This window comes from Petromyzon marinus, chromosome 74 (genome assembly GCF_048934315.1).
Source record: "Petromyzon marinus isolate PM22_M1 ecotype Great Lakes invasive population chromosome 74, UKy_Petmar_22M1.pri1.0, whole genome shotgun sequence".
NCBI lineage: Eukaryota > Metazoa > Chordata > Hyperoartia > Petromyzontiformes > Petromyzontidae > Petromyzon > Petromyzon marinus.
Genome location: NC_133740.1, coordinates 13,251,199 through 13,273,735, shown reverse-complemented (window position 1 = coordinate 13,273,735; position 22,537 = coordinate 13,251,199). Strand labels below are relative to the sequence as shown.

General features: G+C 56.9%; 1 protein-coding gene across 5 annotated transcripts in view; it reads right to left on the bottom strand.

Moving 5' to 3' along the window:
* Positions 1–6,010: 6,010 nt before the first annotated feature.
* DMAP1 (DNA methyltransferase 1 associated protein 1) overlaps positions 6,011–22,537 on the bottom strand; it is a 35,439-nt gene continuing 18,912 nt past the window's right edge. For all 5 annotated transcript variants that reach the window (XM_076056164.1, XM_076056166.1, XM_076056167.1 and 2 more), the window contains exons 8-12: positions 20,540–20,611; positions 19,955–20,027; positions 12,898–13,278; positions 9,252–9,322; positions 6,011–7,981 (exon numbers count right to left, since the gene is read on the bottom strand). In XM_076056164.1, the coding sequence (XP_075912279.1) occupies positions 7,925–7,981; positions 9,252–9,322; positions 12,898–13,278; positions 19,955–20,027; positions 20,540–20,611 (654 nt within the window). In that variant the 3' untranslated portion in view covers positions 6,011–7,924. The remainder of the gene's footprint in view (positions 7,982–9,251; positions 9,323–12,897; positions 13,279–19,954; positions 20,028–20,539; positions 20,612–22,537) is intronic.

Sequence of the window (22,537 nt, the reverse complement as noted above, 5' to 3'; positions counted from 1 at the left end):
ATCACGAAATCAAAACGTGGGGGCAGGGGTGGCGGACAAGGGTCGCCCTCCCATCCCGCCTGTCCCCTGCCCTCCCACCCAGTCGTCAATGCCCTCCGAGCACCCGGAGGTTAAATATTCTATAATAATAAGCATGTATAAACGACAGACATTATCCACAATGGAGGTTTTTTTTGGGGGGGTGAGATCTCGTAAATATAAATGCGTCGTTAAACATAGGTCTCTGTGCAAGTCTATGGGTCTCTGTGTGAGCCTATGGGTCTCTGTGTGAGTCTATGGGTCTCTGTGAGTCTATGGGTCTCTGTGCAAGTCTATGGGTCTCTGTGCGAGTCTATGGGTCTCTGTGTGAGTCTATGGGTCTCTGTGCAAGTCTATGGGTCTCTGTGTGAGCCTATGGGTCTCTGTGCAAGTCTATGGGTCTCTGTGCAAGTCTATGGGTCTCTGTGAGTCTATGGGTCTCTGTGTGAATCTATGGGTCTCTGTGTGAGTCTATGGGTCTCTGTGTGAGTCTATGGGTCTCTGTGTGAGTCTATGGGTCTCTGTGCGAGTCTATGGGTCTCTGTGTGAGTCTATGGGTCTCTGTGTTAGTCTATGGGTCTCTGTGCGAGTCTATGGGTCTCTGTGCGAGTCTATGGGTCTCTGTGCAAGTCTATGGGTCTCTGTGAGTCTATGGGTCTCTGTGAGTCTATGGGTCTCTGTGTGAGTCTATGGGTCTCTGTGTGAGTCTATGGGTCTCTGTGTGAGTCTATGGGTCTCTGTGTGAGTCTATGGTTTTATGTGTGAGTCTATGGGTCTCTGTGTGAGTCTATGGGTCTCTGTGTGAGTCTATGGGTCTCTGTGTGAGTCTATGGGTCTCTGTGCGTCTATGGGTCTCTGTGTGAGTCTATGGGTCTCTGTATGAGTCTATGGGTCTCTGTGTGAGTCTATGGGTCTCTGTGTGAGTCTATGGGTCTCTGTGCAAGTCTATGGGTCTCTGTGAGTCTATGGGTCTCTGTGAGTCTATGGGTCTCTGTGCGAGTCTATGGGTCTCTGTGCAAGTCTATGGGTCTCTGTGCAAGTCTATGGGTCTCTGTGCAAGTCTATAGGTCTCTGTGAGTTTGGGTTTCTATGCTACTCTATGGGTCTCTGTGTGAGTCTATGGGTCTCTGTGTGAGTCTATGGGTCTCTATGCCACCCCCCCACCCACCCAGTGGCTCAATGCCCTCAGAGCACCCGGCGGAGATGAATGCCCCCAAGGCAAGTTAGATCGACGTCCTCTCGCTTGGTGTCGTCCAGTTGAACACGCGGCAGTTGCTGGAGGCTTTTGCGGCAGTAGCTGGAGGCTTGAGGCAGTAGCTGGAGGCTTGAGGCAGTAGCTGGAGGCTTGAGGCAGTAGCTGGAGGCTTGAGGCGGTAGCTGGAGGCGCGAGGCAGTAGCTGGAGGCTTGAGACAGTAGCTGGAGGCTTGAGGCAGTAGCTGGAGGCTTGAGGCAGTAGCTGGAGGCTTGAGGTAGTAGCTGGAGGCTTGAGGCGGTAGCTGGAGGCTTGAGGCAGTAGCTGGAGGCTTGCTAGGCAGTAGCTGGAGGCTTGCTAGGCAGTAGCTGGAGGCTTGTGAGGCAGTAGCTGGAGGCTTGCTAGGCAGTAGCTGGAGGCTTGAGGCAGTAGCTGGAGGCTTGAGGCAGTAGCTGGAGGCTTGATGCAGTAGCTGGAGGCGTTCGCTGCCGATATTATCCACGACGGAGGGTTTTGGTGGGTTGTAACGCGCTGATATTAACGCGTACACGTTAAACCCGCCATCCACAACCACCACCACCACGTGACACTGCCAATTGGTCAAGGTTTGCGTCACGTGAGTAAAACGTTGGCCAATCCGTGACTAGTTCAGCACCGCCGGTGCTGTTGGGAGAGCACGCGGATTGTAAAATTCTGCAGCGGGTTTACTCTCCACAGCACCGGCTAGTGCTGTACTTGGTTACCACGTTCTGTTCACGTGACACACAACCTTACTGATTGACTGCGTCGGGTGGAGGAGGGGTTTTAACGGCGCTGATTAACGCGACCTAGCCCAGGAAAAGCCTCCATTACGGAGTTGTGGTGTTGTTAACTCTGCTCGTGAAGCCAGGTTAAGCCTCGCCGGTGTTTCACTCTTTCTCAGAATCGGCGGTCATTACTGCAGGAGGAATCCGATGGAGCGACGCTTCTTAGTGCTACGGGAATAATCCCAACAACAACACAAACACCACGTGGACACGGGGCAATGGCGGAGCCAGGATTTTCAGGTAGGAGGGGGGGGAACAACCCCTCCAGCAATGAACAATTATAAAGGAGTTGTTAGTAAGGAGTTGTTAGTGAGTGAGGAGTTGTTAGTAAGGAGTTGTTAGTAAGGAGTTGTTAGCAAGTTGTTAGTGAGTTGTTAGTAAGGGCTTGTTAGTAAGGAGTTGTTAGTGAGGAGTCGTTAGCAAGTAAGGAGTTGTTAGTAAGGAGTTGTTAGTAAGTAAGGAGTTGTTAGTAAGTAAGGAGTTGTTAGTGAGGAGTTGTTCGTGAGTAAGTTGTTAGTAAGGAGTTGTTAGTAAGTAAGGGGTTGTTAGCAAGGAGTTGTTAGTAAGGAGTTGTTAGTAAGTAATTGTTAGCAAGGAGTTGTTAGTAAGGAGTTGTTAGTAAGTTGTTGTAAGTAAGGAGTTGTTAATAAGGAGTTGTTAGTGAGTAAGGGGTTGTTAGTAAGGAGTTGTTAGTAAGTAAGGAGTTGTTAGTAAGTAAGGAGTTGTTAGAAAGGAGTTGTTAGTAAGGAGTTGCTAGTAAGGAGTTGTTAATAAGTAAGGAGTTGTTAATAAGTAGTTGTTAGTAAGGAGTTGTTAGTAAGGACTTGTCCTTTGCTTGTTACTCGCCGCGTGTGCGACGATGGGGCAGCCATCGATGGCGAGGGTTGAATTGCGAACCGCGTTGTTACTGATCGGCACCGCGCTCGCTGAAGGTGTCGATGCCTTCAGGGAAGTCGTGGACTCTGTAGACGCAACAGCGCACAATTCTGTGAGTCGCTTGTAACCGCTTTGCCGTCACTTATTGCCAATTGTGGACTCAAGACTCTTGTCCTATCATCTCAGAGTCTCTGGCACGTCATAATATGCTACGCAGTGGGAGTCGCAAAATTCCGATTTATTACTAATAAATCCCAAAGATCCGATCGAAATTAGGGATATCGATCGGATCATTGGGGGGGAGGCAGCACGTGCCACCCCACCGGAGCCAGTGGGAGCAGATCTTCCTCATCTGCATCACCACAACCTCGGGCACAACCTCCCGGAAGCAATCCGCACACTCGGACTCATCATCGTCACGACAGTCACAACTCGACCACAACAACACGGCCCTTTGTTAAGATAATTTGTGTTACGAGTGGGAGTCAGTGGGTCTCTACGAGTCTGGGTTTCTAAGCGAGTCTATGGGTCTGTGTGAGTCTATGGGTCCCTGTGCGAGGCTACGGGTCTCTGTGCGAGTCTACGGGTCTCTGTGCGAGTCTACGGGTCTCTGTGCGAGTCTACGGGTCTCTGTGCGAGTCTACGGGTCTCTGTGCGAGTCAGTCTATCTCTACGTTGTCTCTACGAGTCCCTACGGGTTAACTTCCCCACGGGTTAACCCACCACACCCTCTGGCACAACCTCCCCGAGGCCATCCCGCACGCTCTTCCCAACTCCACCGTTCCTCGCCGCTCAACAACCACGCCTCTCGACACCCGCAACCGTGGCACGCTACTTTAATGACCATCGTCCTCACAGGCGACCGCCGCATACACACCGCCGCGTACACACCGCCGCGTACACACCAACGCGTACACACCGCCGCGACGCGGGCTACAGTCGACGCGGGCTACAGGCGACGCGTCCCTCCGACCGGCAGCGTACGGCGGCGGTTCCTAACCTTTTACTCGCAGCCTTGCACCACCCCTTTTGGTTCCCGAATATCGACGACTTGCTCTCCGGGGAAATGTGGCCATTGCCACTGCCACGCATCCCCCAGGGGGTGGGTGCGCGGTTAACACCCCGGGGCGAGAACCACCGCTCGATGCGCACGCGAAGTCGGCCAAGAGCCCTCCGCACTCCGCTGCCTGCCGACACGAGCCTCTATCGTGACGTGGAAGGCCACGTGCGACCCACGGCCGGCGACGATGGGTAGTGCAGGCGCGTGACTGGCTTCACAACCACCGGGCGTGTGAACCTTGTGGAGGGACCCCCCGGGGGGGGGGGGGGGTCCCCGTAAGCCCCCCGGCTCTCGCTTAAACTGCACTGCGACGTCACTTCACGTCTGCCTGCCGAAGGCGCGAACGCCGCGGCGATCTGCTCCCCCTCGGCGAGCCCCGCGCGATGGCTCCAAGCGCCGTCGTGCCGACAGTTCCGTTCCTTCACCTGAAGAAGGCCACTTGTGTTGCGGCCGAAACGTCGTGAGAATTTGATTTCGTGGCGTTTTATTTTCATCACTTTGCTTCCATCCTACGTGGTGGCTTTACCGAAGCAACCAAGAAGACGAATCCCTGCAGTCACGAAAGCTTTACATCGAAATTTAGGCTCTAATCAAAGTTTGGTTTGTGACTCCGCGTGCTTGGTGAAGAACGAGGAGAGGATTGATTATCCGGTGGGTCGCGGCGTTGGTGTGCGCGCGCGGTGGGGGACGGAGCCGCCAAAAATAAATACGTTACGATTTCGAATTCCGTTCACTCGGGACCCCGGGGGTCCCCGCCACAAGGTTCACATATCTACGGCGACGTTCCAATATCAACGCCGCAGTGGAGAGAGTCGCGAACGCGTCTTCCGCCGGCACCACTCAGAACACGTTTGAATGGAGCTGGTGGGACACCCCCTCGCCACCCCCCCTCCCTCCCTCCACCCCACCCCCCTCCACCCGTTGAATCGCAAGTACGAGTCGTGATAAAAAAAAGATCAAATCAATCGCCCCACCACCCCAGCAACGTTTGTCATTCCGCCGTTGCGACTTTGACACGAGCCGGTGCAGATGCTCGGGTGCCGGGGACCGGTCCGTGGAAACGGATGTCGTGCTCGTTACAGACGCGCACGCACACACACACACACGCGCAGACACACGCACACACACACGCAGAGACATGCACGCACACGCAGATACACGCACGCACACACACACACACGCGCAGACACACACACACACGCAGATACACGCGCACACGCAGATACACACACACGCAGATACACGCGCACGCACACACACGCGCACGCACACACACGCACGCACACACACACACGCACACACGCAGATACACACACGTACGCGCGCACACGCAAATACACGCGCGCACGCACAAAGTGCTCGGCCTGCAAATGAACCACCGCAAGGAGCGTAAACCATCACCACACCAACTCCGCTCATCCTCCCCAGCGGCAAGCAGCAGCAGCAGCGGCGGCGGCGGTGGCTTTTGGCTAGCCGTCAAACAAAGTCGGTCACTCCGGTCGCTTGCCGAAAGTCCACCGCCTCCCTGCGACTCTTCTATCGCTATTGCCATGGTTGCTGTTGGCTCCTCGTCAAGAAGCATAAACCACCACCACACCAACTCCCGTCATTCTCGCAGCAGCAGCAAGCAGCGGCAACAGCTTTTGGCTAGCCGTCAAACAAAGTTGGTCCACTGGATCGTGCGGTGCTTTCAGATGAGCTTCTGTGGCCGTCTGATATTGGGAAATCACTGGGGCTATGCAGTGTGCGAGTCTGTACGAGTCTGTGGGTCTCCGTACGAGTCTAGAGGCCTCCTCCGCTACTTTCCTAACCCCCGAGTACCCTCGATCGTATTCCCACTACCTCGCCGATCTCGTAAAGCAGCGTAAAGCATCATCACGCCAACTGGGGTGATCCTACCAGCAGCAGCACCAGCAGCAGCTTTTGGCTAACCATCGAACAATGGCGGCGGTCATTGCATTGCCCGGCGCTTTCAGATGCGCTCCTGCGGCCGTCTGGAACGCTCTTCCTTCCGATATTACGAAGCTGCCGGAGAAGCCATGCACTTTTAAATCATCCAGATTGACAAACTCATTTTATTTAGAACTGTTTTTGCGTTCAGTTTGTTGTCTTTCCCCGCAAACCCCACCCCCGGATGAGCACGGCTGGCTACGTACGGTGTGAAGGAATCTTGATGCTCTTTGGTTCTCTTGGCAAAGCCACCAGGTGTAGAAATAAAAGAAAATAATTCGATCGCAACACGGAATTTTCTTGCTGTGGGTGTTCCACGCGACGAGGATCGCTCGCGTTGCGATCGAAACGTCGCTATTTGTTTTATGTTACTTCTACCTACGTGACTTTACCGAAAGAAGCAAAGAGTTTGGTGTGAAAGAGGTTCAACATAGACACAGGGCTACCTCCGAGAGCTGTTAACGCGAACCTCTGGACCGCAGACGGCAGGGGGCAGTGCTGTGCTGCCCTGGAACTGTGGCGAGGACTGTAACGCTCATTGCACGGCGGTTAAAACTCAACTTTGAATTTGCTAGAGGTGGAATTTCGCCAGATTAGGTACAGAATCGCATTGAATGTGACCAGCATTTTACTGTGCTGTCGTTAGTGACCATCAACTCACTACGTATGAGAAACGATTTATTTACAACCATGTGTACGCAAGTCCGCGGGCCTCTGTGCGAGTCCGCGGGTCTCTGTGTGAGTCTGCGGGTCTCTGTGCGAGTCCGCGGGTCTCTGTGCGAGTCTGTGAGTCTCTGTGCGAGTCCGCGGGTCTCTGTGTGAGTCCGCGGGTCTCTGTGTGTCTGTGGGTCTCTGTGCGAGGCTGCGGGTCTCTGTGTGAGTCTGTAGGTCTCTGTGCGAGTCCGCGGGTCTCTGTGCGAGTCCGCGGGTCTCTGTGCGAGTCCGTGGATCTCTGTGTGAGTCTACGGGTCTCTGTGCGAGTCTGCAGGTCTCTGTGCGAGTCCGCGGGTCTCTGTGTGAGTGTGACACTCTCTGTGAGTCTCTCTGTGAGTCTGCGGGTCTCTGTGCGAGTCTGCGGGTCTCTGTGTGAGTCTGCGGGTCTCTGTGCGAGTCTGCGGGTCTCTGTGCGAGTCTGTGGGTCTCTGTGCGAGTCTGCGGGTCTCTGTGTGACTGTGACACTCTGTGAGTCTCTCTGTGAGTCTGTGAGTCTCTGTGCGAGTCTGTGAGTCTCTCTGTGAGTCTGCGGGTCTCTGTGCGAGTCTGCGGGTCTCTGTGCGAGTCTGCGGGTCTCTGTGCGAGTCTGCGGGTTTCTCTGTGAGTCTGCGGGTCTCTGCGTGAGTCTGTAGGTCTCTGTGCGAGTCCGCGGGTCTCTGTGCAAGTCTGTGGGTCTCTGTGCGAGTCTGCGGGTCGCTGTGCGAGTCTGCGGGTCTCTGTGCAAGTCTGTGGGTCTCTGTGTGAGTGTGACACTGTGAGTCTCTCTGTGAGTCTGCGGGTCTCTGTGCGAGTCCGCGGGTCTCTATGCGAGTCCGCGGGTCTCTGTGTGAGTGTGACACTCTCTGTGAGTCTCTCTGAGTCTGTAGGTCTCTGTGCGAGTCTACGGGTCTCTGTGCGAGTCCGCGGGTCTCTGTACGAGTCCGCGGGTCTCTGTGCGAGTCTACGGATCTATGTGCAAGTCACTGGTGACCGGGGTGAGAACCCGGTTAAATGATCATGGTTGGGTGACTGAAACCCGGATTGGAGCCCAGGATCTCGGCAGTGCCGGGCACCCTGACCTCTGAGCCATCCGGCCAACACCTCTTGTTGCTGTAGCTGCTGCATAGCCGCCGCTGAAGACGCTGCAGATGCTGCACACATATCTGTTGGTTCTGTCGCTGCTGTACAGCTGCTGCTGTAGACACTGTAGACGCTCTTGATTTGAGGCTTTCGCGACTGCAGGAATCCACACGCTTCGATTCTCCCCTGAAAGTCACGCAGGTGACTCTTAACGGAAGAACCAAGGAGCGCTGTAGACGTATCCGTCGCTAGTTTTTCTTCTTCTTCATGAGGCAGATCCCAGGCGCAGACTCCCTCCGCTTGCGCTGCGGGGTCGGTGGGAGAGATTTCAGAGGCCCAAACGTGAGAAATGCAACGTCGAACATCACCCTGCCCCCCCCCCCCACCGGGCCTTGATAGGCGCTCGCTAACAGCGCTCGGGCGATCTTTCACCAGCCCTCTCCTCCCGTCTCACTCGCCCACCCCACTCTCGATAACGCCGCATTTTAAATGGTCTCACACGCTCGTCCACAAAGACTCCCCCTCCCCCCCCCCCCGTGTAGCCTTAGCAGGCTGTTGGGGGCAAGTGCTGTTAGCGGGGAGCACCGCCTATGAAGGCCGGCACGGCACACGGGGGGGTGTGTGGCCAACACAGCGCCTGCCCGCCTTTGTCTCCCCTGCAGTGATGTTTACACACTGCACCAGGTGCTCATTTGAGGCCGATCTCGGGGAGGAGGCCATGAATTGATTGAGATAATCGTCACTCTCCCCACAAGCACACACACACCGCACACACACCGCACACACACCCCACACACACCCCACACACACCCCACACACACACACCCACCCCCACATCCCACACCCCACACACACCCACCCCCACATCCCACACCCCACACACACCCACCCCCACACCCCACACCCCACACACACCCACCCCCACACCCCACACCCCACACACACCCACCCCCACACCCCACACACACACACACCCACCCCCACACCCCACACACACCCACACACCCCACACCCCACACACACCCACACACCCACCCCCACACCCCACACACACCCACCCCCACACCCCACACACACCCCCACACCCCACACACCCACCCACCCCCACACCCCACACACACACCCACCCACCCCCACACCCCACACACACACCCACCCACCCCCACACCCCACACACACACCCACTCACCCCCACACCCCACACACACACCCACTCACCCACTCACCCCCACACCCACCCCACACACACCCCCACACACACACCCCACACACACACACCCCCACACCCCACACCCCCACACCCCACACACACACCCCCACACTCCACACACACCCCCACACCCCACACCCCACACCCCACACACACCCTCACACACACACCCCCACACCCACCACCCCCACACACACCCCACACCGCACACACGCACCCCCATACACACCCCCACACCCCACACACACCCCCACACCCACCCCCACACCCCCCACACCCACCCCACACACACACACCCCACACACACACACACCCCACACCCCCACACCCCCCACACACTCTCCGTGTCTCGTGTGGTTTGGTACCGAGACGTTTGCCCCCATGACGTCCGCGAGTCCGTCGGAGCGAGCGGCGTCTGCGGACTGCAACTCTCCGTCTGAGACGTGCACAGGCAGGGGGCGACACGGTGCAGAGACGGGATCGGAGCTTGACGTCAGGCTGGAGCTTGAGGAATCCGATGAGCTATAAAGCTCTTTTTCACAAAGGCAAATATAAAATACACACGGAGATGGGGGGGACGGGGTGGGAGCGGGGCCGGATTGAGGTTCTTGTAGGCGCTAGACGCTTCTGTTTTTTTAAGCCTTCAGCGATAACTTTACGGCTGATTACTGCTGCCCCATGTCACCACTGCTACCGCTGGCTGTTACTCGGCTTGTTGCACGGTGTACATTCGTTGGCACTTCCTACAATTGGTAGGGCTGGATTAAGGTTCTTGAAGGACCTCGTTACTTCTGTCTACTAAGTCTTCAGTGATAACGCGACAGTTGGTACTGCTGCCCCATGTCACTACTGTAATGACAGTAGAGTCAGCCTGCAGTGCGAGTGGACTAGGAGGTAATGGCAGGGGAGTCAGCCTGCAGTGCGAGTGGACTAGGAGGTAATGGCAGGGGAGTCAGCCTGCAGTGCGAGTGGACTAGCGGCCACAAGAGGTAATGGCAGGGGAGTCAGCCTGCAGTGCGAGTGGACTGGCGGCCACAGGAGGTAATGGCAGGGGAGCCAGCCTGCAGTGCGAGTGGACTGGTGGCCACAGGAGGTAATGACAGGGGAGTCAGCCTGCAGTGCGAGTGGATTAGGGGTCACAGGAGGTAATGACAGGGGAGTCAGCCTGCAGTGCGAGTGGACTAGCGGCCACAAGAGGTAATGGCAGGGGAGTCAGCCTGCAGTGCGAGTGGACTAGGAGGTAATGGTAGGGGAGTCAGCTTGCAGTGCGAGTGGACTAGGAGGCAATGGCAGGGGAGTCAGCCTGCAGTGCGAGTGGACTAGGAGGTAATGGCAGGGGAGTCAGCCTGCAGTGCGAGTGGACTAGGAGGTAATGGCAGGGGAGTCAGCCTGCAGTGCGAGTGGACTAGCGGCCACAGGAGGCAATAGGGGAGTCAGCCCGCAGTGCGAGTGGACTAGCGGCCACAAGAGGTAATGGCAGGGGAGTCAGCCTGCAGTGCGAGTGGACTGGTGGCCACGGGAGGTAATGGCAGGGGAGTCAGCCTGCAGTGCGAGTGGACTGGTGGCCACAGGAGGTAATGGCAGGGGAGTCAGCCTGCAGTGCGAGTGGACTGGTGGCTACGGGAATGACCGAGAAAAGGAGCGTGGCCAGGTGACGGAAGAGGACGGGAGAGTCTGCTGGTAGAGCGAGCGGTCTAGAACCAGCGAGAAGGTTCGGGAGTGGGGGCGTGGCCTCGGACCGTGTATAAGGGAGATGCGCGGGAGACTCGGGGCTGTTGCGGTGGGGGTCTCCGCCTGTTGCCGAGTGTGAGCACGTGGCTCCTTAAATAGCGAAACCATCTCAAGACAAGTCCGTCGAAGTCATCTTTACACTACCGCCGCTGCCATTCCGCTCGTTTCACAGGTTCACAGGCTGGACAAGGCGTCGTGACTGCCGACGCGTCCATTGCTTAGCCCGTGCCCTTCATTCGGTGGCGAGCGCGGCTGTGTTGGCCGCGGAAAAGCGGATTTAACTCGAGATCATTGAGAGAGAAACACAAAACACAAACACGAGGGGAAGCCCAAAAACATTACACGTGAAAATGCCTTCAACCACTTTGCTACGCCGATTATTACCGCGTCGGGTGACGCAGCGGCGTCGTTCGTTTTCATCGACAGCATGAGCCAATGTTCTGACAGGGCGACCGCAAGGGCGGGCGGCATTGTTGCTTTACTTTAGTTTTTAAGCTTAAGTACTCGTTGGACTCTAATTTTGGGTGTAATATGCCTCGCTTGCGAGCGAGTCAACAGCTCTTTACCAATGATACATTTTTTTTTCCCACAGGCCTTTTAGTTTTCCGTAGTGCCTACTGTGGCCTATTGGATAATAATGGCCCTGGGGAGTGGAGGAGACATGGGGGGGGGGGGGGTGGTGGAACGTGGCTGCGATGTGCCAGAAGGGACCGTGAGCACACACCGGAGGTTTGGTTGGTAGCACTTCAAAAGATTCTGGATCATCACAGGACTACTACTGGCAAGGCAGGTCCCGTTATATAGCTGCTCTCCCCGAGCTCGCAATGTCCTGACAAGTGGCATTGTTCTTGTGTCTCTCTCTGCTCATGTGTCTGTCTGCGTGTCTCCGGTTCTGTGTTTTATCTCTCTCTTAAATTTAGCAATCTTTGGAAGAACGTAATCAACCAGATAGGGTGTTGAACTTATCTTCTTTGGTTCTTTCGGTAAGTCACGTAGAATGAGAATAAAATAATAAATTAATAAAATAACACAATTAAATTCTGTCGTTCCGACAGGTCTGTTCCTTTCACCTGAAGAAGGCCACTTGTGTTGTGGCCGAAACGTCGTGAGAATTTTATTGTGTTATTTTATTATAATAATTTATTATTTTATTCTCATTCTACGTGACTTTACCGAAAGAACCAAAGAAGCTGAATCCTTGCAGTCACGAAAGCTTTAAATGTTGAACTTATGTTAGCCGACTAACTGTGTTGCATTGCATTATATTTCTAAGTTTACTAGGTTTGTTTTCGCTTTCATTTGTACCTGATGATGATCGCTTGTGTTGCAATCGAAACGTCGTATGCTATTATTTAATTTATTTTCTCTTTTCTACGTGACTTTACCGAAAGAGTGTTCTTGCGCCGTTCGCCTTTTGGCGTCCTCTGGTTTAACGCCGTTAGTGAGACTAGGCTCTAAAGAAAGCTGTCTCTGGTGTGGACCAATCAGTTTCAAAGACAATGGCGTCATCATCTACTACTACCAGAGCGTGTGTTTTTTTGTTTGCATGTTCACCGCAAAGTACCGTGTGCGGTTAATGCAGACATGATTTCTTGCAAAAAGGTTTCAGTTTGGCGTTTTAAAATCTGAACACAACGGTTTGATTGCCGGAGAGGGTAAAAACCTCTTCTTATATTTTGATACTGGCAAGGGAGGTCCCATGAGATAGAAGTACTGCCCGCGAACCCTTCCAGTGACCTCTGCTCCAAACACACATAAGGGGGGCACGGTACTCTCCCTCCTCACCCCACCTCCTCCCCCTGCCACTGAGAGTCGTAACTGGGCGTCACCGTGTGTGTGTCTGTGTGTCGTACACTTCGACCCGTGGCACCTGGGTCTGCCCCGTGACCTCCTGCCAGCGGGCGTTCGACACTTCACGTGGCCTCAAGGTGCACATGGCCTGGCACAAGCGTCGTGGTGACGTCACCGCCACTTAGTGGCGTATGGCGGTTGTTGTTGTTGTTGTACACTTCTTTAGCTCCGTACGTGGCCAACCGTGCTAATCGGGAGGTGTGAGTCGCGTTCATCCGTTAGTAAAACAAACTAGCGATATGACGGATACATTGCTTTATTTTATACTTAACAAGGGAGGGAGGAGGGGGGTTATAGTGGGGGGGGGTGGTGGGGGAGGATTTGGCCGGGCAGTCTCACGACCGAAGGCGCTCGCCGATGCCGGGCGGACTCGCGGCATCGCGAGTCCGTCTCACCGCAGCGCCGCCGCCGCCGCCGCCGCCGCCTCACCTGGCCGCACGCCGGCGGTCGGCACCGACACGGACGACGAGGAGGAAGAGGTGGAGGAGGACGAAGAGGACGACGGTGGCGGCGGCGGCAGCGCCGCGGTTGTCGCCGTGCCGGTCAACGCGGAGGAGGAGGAGGAGGGGGCGGCGGCGGCGGACGAGGCGGCCGCGCCGGCTGCCGCGCCGGCACCACCTCCTCCGCCCCCCGGCGCCGGCGGCTCGGAGCCCCCCGCGATGGCGCGCAGGTTGTGGTAGCGGTGCGTGAGCGTGTGGCGCTCGTACTCGCAGGTGGCGAGCGCCTGCTTCAGCTCGTAGAGGAGCACCAGGTCGGAGCGCAGCTCGTTGTACAGCAGCACCACCTCCTCCGTGGGCATCGGGCTTAGGTCTGGGGGCGGGGAGACACGGGGACGCATGGCGTGACGCAGGGAGACGATGGCATAAGCGAGGGCGTGCGGGGAGACACCGGGGGGAGTGGGGAGACACCGGGGGGAGTGGCGAGACACTGAGATGAGTGGGGAGACACTGAGGTGTGTGGGGAGACTGAGATGTGTGGGGAGACACTGGGATGTGTGGGGAGACTCTGAGATGTGTGTGGAGACACCGAGGGAGTGGCGAGACACTGGGATGTGTGGGGAGACACTGAGATGAGTGGGGAGACTCTGAGATGTGTGGGGAGACACTGGGATGTGTGGGGAGACTCTGAGATGTGTGTGGAGACACCGAGGGAGTGGCGAGACACTGGGATGTGTGGGGAGACACTGGGTGTGTGGGGAGACACCGGGATGTGTGGGGAGACACTGAGATGAGTGGGGAGACTCTGAGATGTGTGTGGAGACACTGGGATGTGTGGGGAGACACTGGGTGTCTGGGGAGACACCGGGGTGAGTGGGGAGACACCGAGATGAGTGGGGAGACACTGAGATGTGTGGGGAGACACTGGGTGAGTGGGGAGACACTGGGTGAGTGGGGAGACACTGGGTGAGTGGGGAGACACTGGGTGTGTGGGGAGACACTGGGTGAGTGGGGAGACACTGGGTGTGTGGGGAGACACTGAGTGTGTGGGGAGACACTGGGTGAGTGGTGAGACACTGGGTGAGTGGGGAGACACTGGGTGAGTGAGGAGACACTGGGATGTGTGGGGAGACACTGGGTGTGTGGGGAGACACTGGGATGTGTGGGGAGACACCGGGGGAATGGGGAGACACCGGGGTGAGTGAGGAGACACAGAGATGTGTGGGGAGACACTGGGTGTGTGGGGAGACACTGGGTGTGTGGGGAGACACTGGGTGAGTGGGGAGACACTGAGATGTGTGGGGAGACACTGGGTGTGTGGGGAGACACTGGATGTGTGGGGAGACACTGGGTGTGTGTGGAGACACTGGGTGTGTGGGGAGACTCTGAGATGTGTGGGGAGACACTGGGTGTGTGGGGAGACACTGGGTGTGTGGGGAGACACTGGGTGTGTGGGGAGACACTGGGTGAGTGGGGAGACACTGGGTGTGTGGGGAGACACTGGGTGTGTGGGGAGACACTGAGTGTGTGGGGAGACACTGGGTGTATGGGGAGACACTGGGATGTGTGGGGAGACACTGGGTGAGTGAGGAGACACAGAGATGTGTGGGGAGACACTGGGTGTGTGGGGAGACACTGGGTGTGTGGGGAGACACTGGGTGAGTGGGGAGACACTGAGATGTGTGGGGAGACACTGGGTGTGTGGGGAGACACTGGACGTGTGGGGAGACACTGGGTGTGTGTGGAGACACTGGGTGTGTGGGGAGACTCTGAGATGTGTGGGGAGACACTGGGTGTGTGGGGAGACACTGGGTGTGTGGGGAGACACTGGGTGTGTGGGGAGACACTGGGTGAGTGGGGAGACACTGGGTGTGTGGGGAGACACTGGGTGTGTGGGGAGACACTGAGTGTGTGGGGAGACACTGGGTGTATGGGGAGACACTGGGATGTGTGGGGAGACACTGGGTGTGTGGGGAGACACTGGGTGTGTGGGGAGACACTGGGTGTGTGGGGAGACACCGGGGTGAGTGGGGAGACACCGGGGTGAGTGGTGAGACACTGGGTGAGTGGGGAGACACTGGGTGAGTGGTGAGACACTGGGTGTGTGGGGAGACACTGGGTGTGTGGGGAGACACTGGGATGTGTGGGGAGACACTGGGTGTCTGGGGAGACACCGGGGTGAGTGGGGAGACACCGAGATGAGTGGGGAGACACTGAGATGTGTGGGGAGACACTGGGTGAGTGGGGAGACACTGGGTGAGTGGGGAGACACTGGGTGTGTGGGGAGACACTGGGTGAGTGGGGAGACACTGGGTGTGTGGGGAGACACTGAGTGTGTGGGGAGACACTGGGTGAGTGGTGAGACACTGGGTGAGTGGGGAGACACTGGGTGTGTGGGGAGACACTGGGTGTGTGGGGAGACACTGAGTGTGTGGGGAGACACTGGGTGTGTGGGGAGACACTGAGTGTGTGGGGAGACACTGGGTGAGTGGTGAGACACTGGGTGTGTGGGGAGACACTGAGGTGAGTGGGGAGACACTGGGTGTGTGGGGAGACACTGGGTGTGTGGGGAGACACTGGGTGTGTGGGGAGACACTGAGGTGAGTGGGGAGACACTGGGTGTGTGGGGAGACACTGGGTGAGTGGTGAGACACTGAGATGAGTGGGGAGACACGGGGTGAGTGGGGAGACACTGGGTGAGTGGTGAGACACTGAGATGAGTGGGGAGACACGGGGTGAGTGGGGAGACACTGGGTGAGTGGGGAGACACTGGGTGTGTGGGGAGACACTGGGTGAGTGAGGAGACACTGGGATGTGTGGGGAGACACTGGGTGTGTGGGGAGACACTGGGATGTGTGGGGAGACACCGGGGGAATGGGGAGACACCGGGGTGAGTGAGGAGACACAGAGATGTGTGGGGAGACACTGGGTGTGTGGGGAGACACTGGGTGTGTGGGGAGACACTGGGTGAGTGGGGAGACACTGAGATGTGTGGGGAGACACTGGGTGTGTGGGGAGACACTGGATGTGTGGGGAGACACTGGGTGTGTGGGGAGACACTGGGATGTGTGGGGAGACACCGGGGGAATGGGGAGACACCGGGGTGAGTGAGGAGACACAGAGATGTGTGGGGAGACACTGGGTGTGTGGGGAGACACTGGGTGTGTGGGGAGACACTGGGTGAGTGGGGAGACACTGGGTGTGTGGGGAGACACTGAGTGTGTGGGGAGACACTGGGTGAGTGGTGAGACACTGGGTGAGTGGGGAGACACTGGGTGAGTGAGGAGACACTGGGATGTGTGGGGAGACACTGGGTGTGTGGGGAGACACTGGGATGTGTGGGGAGACACCGGGGGAATGGGGAGACACCGGGGTGAGTGAGGAGACACAGAGATGTGTGGGGAGACACTGGGTGTGTGGGGAGACACTGGGTGTGTGGGGAGACACTGGGTGAGTGGGGAGACACTGAGATGTGTGGGGAGACACTGGGTGTGTGGGGAGACACTGGATGTGTGGGGAGACACTGGGTGTGTGTGGAGACACTGGGTGTGTGGGGAGACTCTGAGATGTGTGGGGAGACACTGGGTGTGTGGGGAGACACTGGGTGTGTGGGGAGACACTGGGTGTGTGGGGAGACACTGGGTGAGTGGGGAGACACTGGGTGTGTGGGGAGACACTGGGTGTGTGGGGAGACACTGAGTGTGTGGGGAGACACTGGGTGTATGGGGAGACACTGGGATGTGTGGGGAGACACTGGGTGAGTGAGGAGACACAGAGATGTGTGGGGAGACACTGGGTGTGTGGGGAGACACTGGGTGTGTGGGGAGACACTGGGTGAGTGGGGAGACACTGAGATGTGTGGGGAGACACTGGGTGTGTGGGGAGACACTGGATGTGTGGGGAGACACTGGGTGTGTGTGGAGACACTGGGTGTGTGGGGAGACTCTGAGATGTGTGGGGAGACACTGGGTGTGTGGGGAGACACTGGGTGTGTGGGGAGACACTGGGTGTGTGGGGAGACACTGGGTGAGTGGGGAGACACTGGGTGTGTGGGGAGACACTGGGTGTGTGGGGAGACACTGAGTGTGTGGGGAGACACTGGGTGTATGGGGAGACACTGGGATGTGTGGGGAGACACTGGGTGTGTGGGGAGACACTGGGTGTGTGGGGAGACACTGGGTGTGTGGGGAGACACCGGGGTGAGTGGGGAGACACCGGGGTGAGTGGTGAGACACTGGGTGAGTGGGGAGACACTGGGTGAGTGGTGAGACACTGGGTGTGTGGGGAGACACTGGGTGTGTGGGGAGACACTGGGATGTGTGGGGAGACACTGGGTGTCTGGGGAGACACCGGGGTGAGTGGGGAGACACCGAGATGAGTGGGGAGACACTGAGATGTGTGGGGAGACACTGGGTGAGTGGGGAGACACTGGGTGAGTGGGGAGACACTGGGTGTGTGGGGAGACACTGGGTGAGTGGGGAGACACTGGGTGTGTGGGGAGACACTGAGTGTGTGGGGAGACACTGGGTGAGTGGTGAGACACTGGGTGAGTGGGGAGACACTGGGTGTGTGGGGAGACACTGGGTGTGTGGGGAGACACTGAGTGTGTGGGGAGACACTGGGTGTGTGGGGAGACACTGAGTGTGTGGGGAGACACTGGGTGAGTGGTGAGACACTGGGTGTGTGGGGAGACACTGAGGTGAGTGGGGAGACACTGGGTGTGTGGGGAGACACTGGGTGTGTGGGGAGACACTGGGTGTGTGGGGAGACACTGAGGTGAGTGGGGAGACACTGGGTGTGTGGGGAGACACTGGGTGAGTGGTGAGACACTGAGATGAGTGGGGAGACACGGGGTGAGTGGGGAGACACTGGGTGAGTGGTGAGACACTGAGATGAGTGGGGAGACACGGGGTGAGTGGGGAGACACTGGGTGAGTGGGGAGACACTGGGTGTGTGGGGAGACACTGGGTGAGTGAGGAGACACTGGGATGTGTGGGGAGACACTGGGTGTGTGGGGAGACACTGGGATGTGTGGGGAGACACCGGGGGAATGGGGAGACACCGGGGTGAGTGAGGAGACACAGAGATGTGTGGGGAGACACTGGGTGTGTGGGGAGACACTGGGTGTGTGGGGAGACACTGGGTGAGTGGGGAGACACTGAGATGTGTGGGGAGACACTGGGTGTGTGGGGAGACACTGGATGTGTGGGGAGACACTGGGTGTGTGTGGAGACACTGGGTGTGTGGGGAGACTCTGAGATGTGTGGGGAGACACTGGGTGTGTGGGGAGACACTGGGTGTGTGGGGAGACACTGGGTGTGTGGGGAGACACTGGGTGAGTGGGGAGACACTGGGTGTGTGGGGAGACACTGGGTGTGTGGGGAGACACTGAGTGTGTGGGGAGACACTGGGTGTATGGGGAGACACTGGGATGTGTGGGGAGACACTGGGTGTGTGGGGAGACACTGGGTGTGTGGGGAGACACTGGGTGAGTGGGGAGACACTGGGTGAGTGGTGAGACACTGGGTGTGTGGGGAGACACTGGGATGTGTGGGGAGACACTGGGTGTGTGGGGAGACACTGAGTGTGTGGGGAGACACTGGGATGTGTGGGGAGACACTGGGTGTCTGGGGAGACACCGGGGTGAGTGGGGAGACACCGAGATGAGTGGGGAGACACTGAGATGTGTGGGGAGACACTGGGTGAGTGGGGAGACACTGGGTGAGTGGGGAGACACTGGTTGTGTGGGGAGACACTGGGTGAGTGGGGAGACACTGGGTGTGTGGGGAGACACTGAGTGTGTGGGGAGACACTGGGTGTGTGGGGAGACACTGGGTGTGTGGGGAGACACCGGGGTGAGTGGGGAGACACCGAGATGAGTGGGGAGACACTGAGATGAGTGGGGAGACACTGGGTGAGTGGTGAGACACTGAGTGTGTGGGGAGACACTGGGTGTGTGGGGAGACACTGGGTGTGTGGGGAGACACTGAGTGTGTGGGGAGACACTGGGTGAGTGGTGAGACACTGGGTGAGTGGGGAGACACTGGGTGTGTGGGGAGACACTGGGTGTGTGGGGAGACACTGAGTGTGTGGGGAGACACTGGGTGTGTGGGGAGACACTGGGTGAGTGGTGAGACACTGGGTGTGTGGGGAGACACTGAGGTGAGTGGGGAGACACTGGGTGAGTGGGGAGACACTGAGATGTGTGGGGAGACACTGGGTGTGTGGGGAGACACTGGGTGTGTGGGGAGACACTGGGTGTGTGGGGAGACACTGAGGTGAGTGGGGAGACACTGGGTGTGTGGGGAGACACTGGGTGAGTGGTGAGACACTGGGATGTGTGGGGAGACACTGGGTGTGTGGGGAGACACTGGGTGTGTGGGGAGACACTGGGTGTGTGGGGAGACACTGAGGTGAGTGGGGAGACACTGGGTGTGTGGGGAGACACTGGGTGAGTGGTGAGACACTGAGATGAGTGGGGAGACACGGGGTGAGTGGGGAGACACTGGGTGAGTGGTGAGACACTGAGATGAGTGGGGAGACACGGGGTGAGTGGGGAGACACTGGGTGAGTGGGGAGACACTGGGTGTGTGGGGAGACACTGGGGGTGTGGGGAGACACTGGGTGTGTGGGGAGACACTGGGTGTGTGGGGAGACACTGAGGTGAGTGGGGAGACACTGGGTGTGTGGGGAGACACTGGGTGAGTGGTGAGACACTGAGATGAGTGGGGAGACACTGGGTGTGTGGGGAGACACTGGGTGTGTGGGGAGACACTGGGTGAGTGGGGAGACACCGGGGGGAGTGGGGAGACACTGGGTGAGTGGGGAGACACTGGGTGTGTGGGGAGACACTGGGTGTGTGGGGAGACACTGAGTGTGTGGGGAGACACTGGGTGAGTGGGGAGACACTGGGTGTGTGGGGAGACACTGGGTGTGTGGGGAGACACTGGGTGTGTGGGGAGACACTGGGTGTGTGGAACCATGTGGTGATTAGGGAGACGTGTGCGGTAAGCTGTGTATTGAGTAGTGAGCCACGGTGAGCTGCGTACCGATGCCCAGCTCGGTGAGGATCTGCTCGATCGCTTTCACTTTCTTCTGACCAACGGAGCTTGGCAACTTCATCTGGTCACAACAAACCAGAATGCAGCGCACCACCACGTCACCACAACACAGAACGAGAGAGAGACAGCGAGAGACAGTGGAAGAGAGAGAGTGAAAGCGAGAGAGAGACAGCGGAGAGCGAGAGCGACATGGAGTAGGAAGAGAGGGGTTAGAGAGAGAGGGGGGGCAGAGAGGGGGGTAGAGAGAGAGGGAAGGGGTAAGGAGAGCAGTGCGAGAAATATTTTGTTAAATCTTTCATTTAAAAAGGGGGTGGGGGGTCTACATAAAGCAAAGCATTAAAAGTAAAACGAAATGATGAACGAAGCAAAGTGCTGACTACACTGAGCATCTTCTTGTTTCCTCTGATCGTAAACAAAAAAAAAAGAGAGAGAGAGCGAGAGAGAGAGAGGGCGAGAGAGAGCGAGAGAGCGAGAGAGAGAGCGAGAGAGAGAGCGAGAGAGAGCGAGAGAGAGAGCGAGAGAGAGAGAGAGCGAGAGAGCGGGAGAGAGAGAGACAGCGGGAGAGAGACGCACCCTCTGACTGCGCAGCATCACCCCGGCTGACTTGGCATCGGGGAACTTGATCCCGGCTGTCTCCAGTACAGCCTGTTCGCTCACACGGGGTCACGGCGGGGTCACGGCAGGGTCACGGCGAGTCACGGGCAGTCACGGGGGTCGCGGCGAGGTCACGGCGAGGTCACGGCGAGGTCACGGCGAGTTCGCGGAGTCACAGAGGCACAGTGATGCACACACAACCCCCCATGACTGCTGTCTAATGGCTGTGTCCCACAGCAGAGTCTAACGGCAGCGTTCCTCATTGCGAGGCCCCGCGGGGGGCCACTGGCGGTCCCTGGTGGCCTTGAGTGCGGCCCGCCGACCAACAGACACCGCCCATCATCATCATCGTCGTCATCGTCACCGTGCTGCCGCCGTCAAACCCCCGACGGTTTCAAACGTGCGGCGGCCCTCACACCGACGACGTCTTATCGGCGAAAGTGGATTTCCAAAATTCTAAACAAACACAAGATCCAGGTCCGGTTCAATACAGTACACAAAATTCGTGATCTGATCCCATCCGTGAAGGATGTCATTCCTGACTTACAGTACCCCCCGGGGTTTACAAATTGAGTTGTACCTGCGGTGATTGCTATATCGGGGAGACAAAGCGACATGTCTATGAACGAATTCGCGAGCACAAATCAGATTTGAAACACGGCAGAACGAATTCTTCTGCCGTAGCTGATCACTGTTACAACGCTGTGGGTGATCACGATATAGTGTTCTCCGATACCAAGGTCCTTTGTAAACCCACGGGTTTTTATCAGAGATTTGTTCACGAGGCAATTCAGATCTACAAACACAATTTCAACCGAGAAGATGGTTTCAAATTAAGCAACCATTGGAAAAAAGTTCTAAACCGAACCAAACATTAAACTAATTTTCAATGGTACAGTATATTTTTCAAGTAGTGGTACCCAAAACTTTCGCAGCTCTTAAAAATTCCCTTTTCACACCATCAATATGTAAACTCCCCCTCCCCCCCTCGCCAACCGGCATGTTCACCCGCATGTACACCACCTCTCTACACCGTTCATCATTCTAAGTCGGCCAATCAAATGCTAATTTTTATGCTAATTCCTTTGTCAGGACACCTTGTTTCCTCGCACACAGCTTAAAGGTCGCGGTCTGAGCGTGGCTCTGTTTCACTCCAGCACTGTCCACGAGACAGTCTGCTCCCTTCACCTGATGAAGGCCGCTTGTGTTGTGGCCAAAACGTCGTGATTTTTATTATTATACTCTTAGTTTTTTCGGTAAAGTCACGTTGAAGAGAAACAACAAAATAATATATTATTTTGTTGTTTCTCTTCAATATGAATTACTGCAGTCACGAAAGCTTTAAATCAAAATTTAAGTCGTGATTTTTGTTGTTGTATTTTTTACCTACGTGACTTTACCAAATAGAACCAAAGCGTATGGATCTTCCCTCCCCTCCCCTCTGAAAATGAGTGAAGAGAACCACTGGGTTGCATCCAGACACTGATCCCGAAACCCGGTCCCACCATAGTCACACGGCTCCGCTCGTTACCGCAGCGGCGGCAGCGGCGGCGGCAGCTTGTGGGCTTGGCGATCGAGCAAAGACGGCGGTCAACCGCGTCGTCGCGCGGCGCTTTCGGATGCGTTTCTGCGGCCGTCTGGAACGCCGCTCTCCCTTCCGAGATATACATTAGGAAGCCACTGGGAGCTGTCCCGCACTTTTAAATCATCATCGTCTCGATTGACAAACTCATTTTGTTAGAACTGCTTCTTGTGTTTAGTTTGTCGTCCTTCCCCCCGATTGGTGTGGTTGTCTACGTATGGTGCGAAAGAAGTTCAACACACGACGCCGACACCTGACTTCCTTGTGTTGTTGAGACTGTGTGTGTGTGTGTGTTGTTGAGACTGTGTGTGTGTGTGTGTTGTTGAGACTGTGTGTGTGTTGTTGAGACTGTGTGTGTTGTTGAGACTGTGTGTGTGTGTTGTTGAGACTGTGTG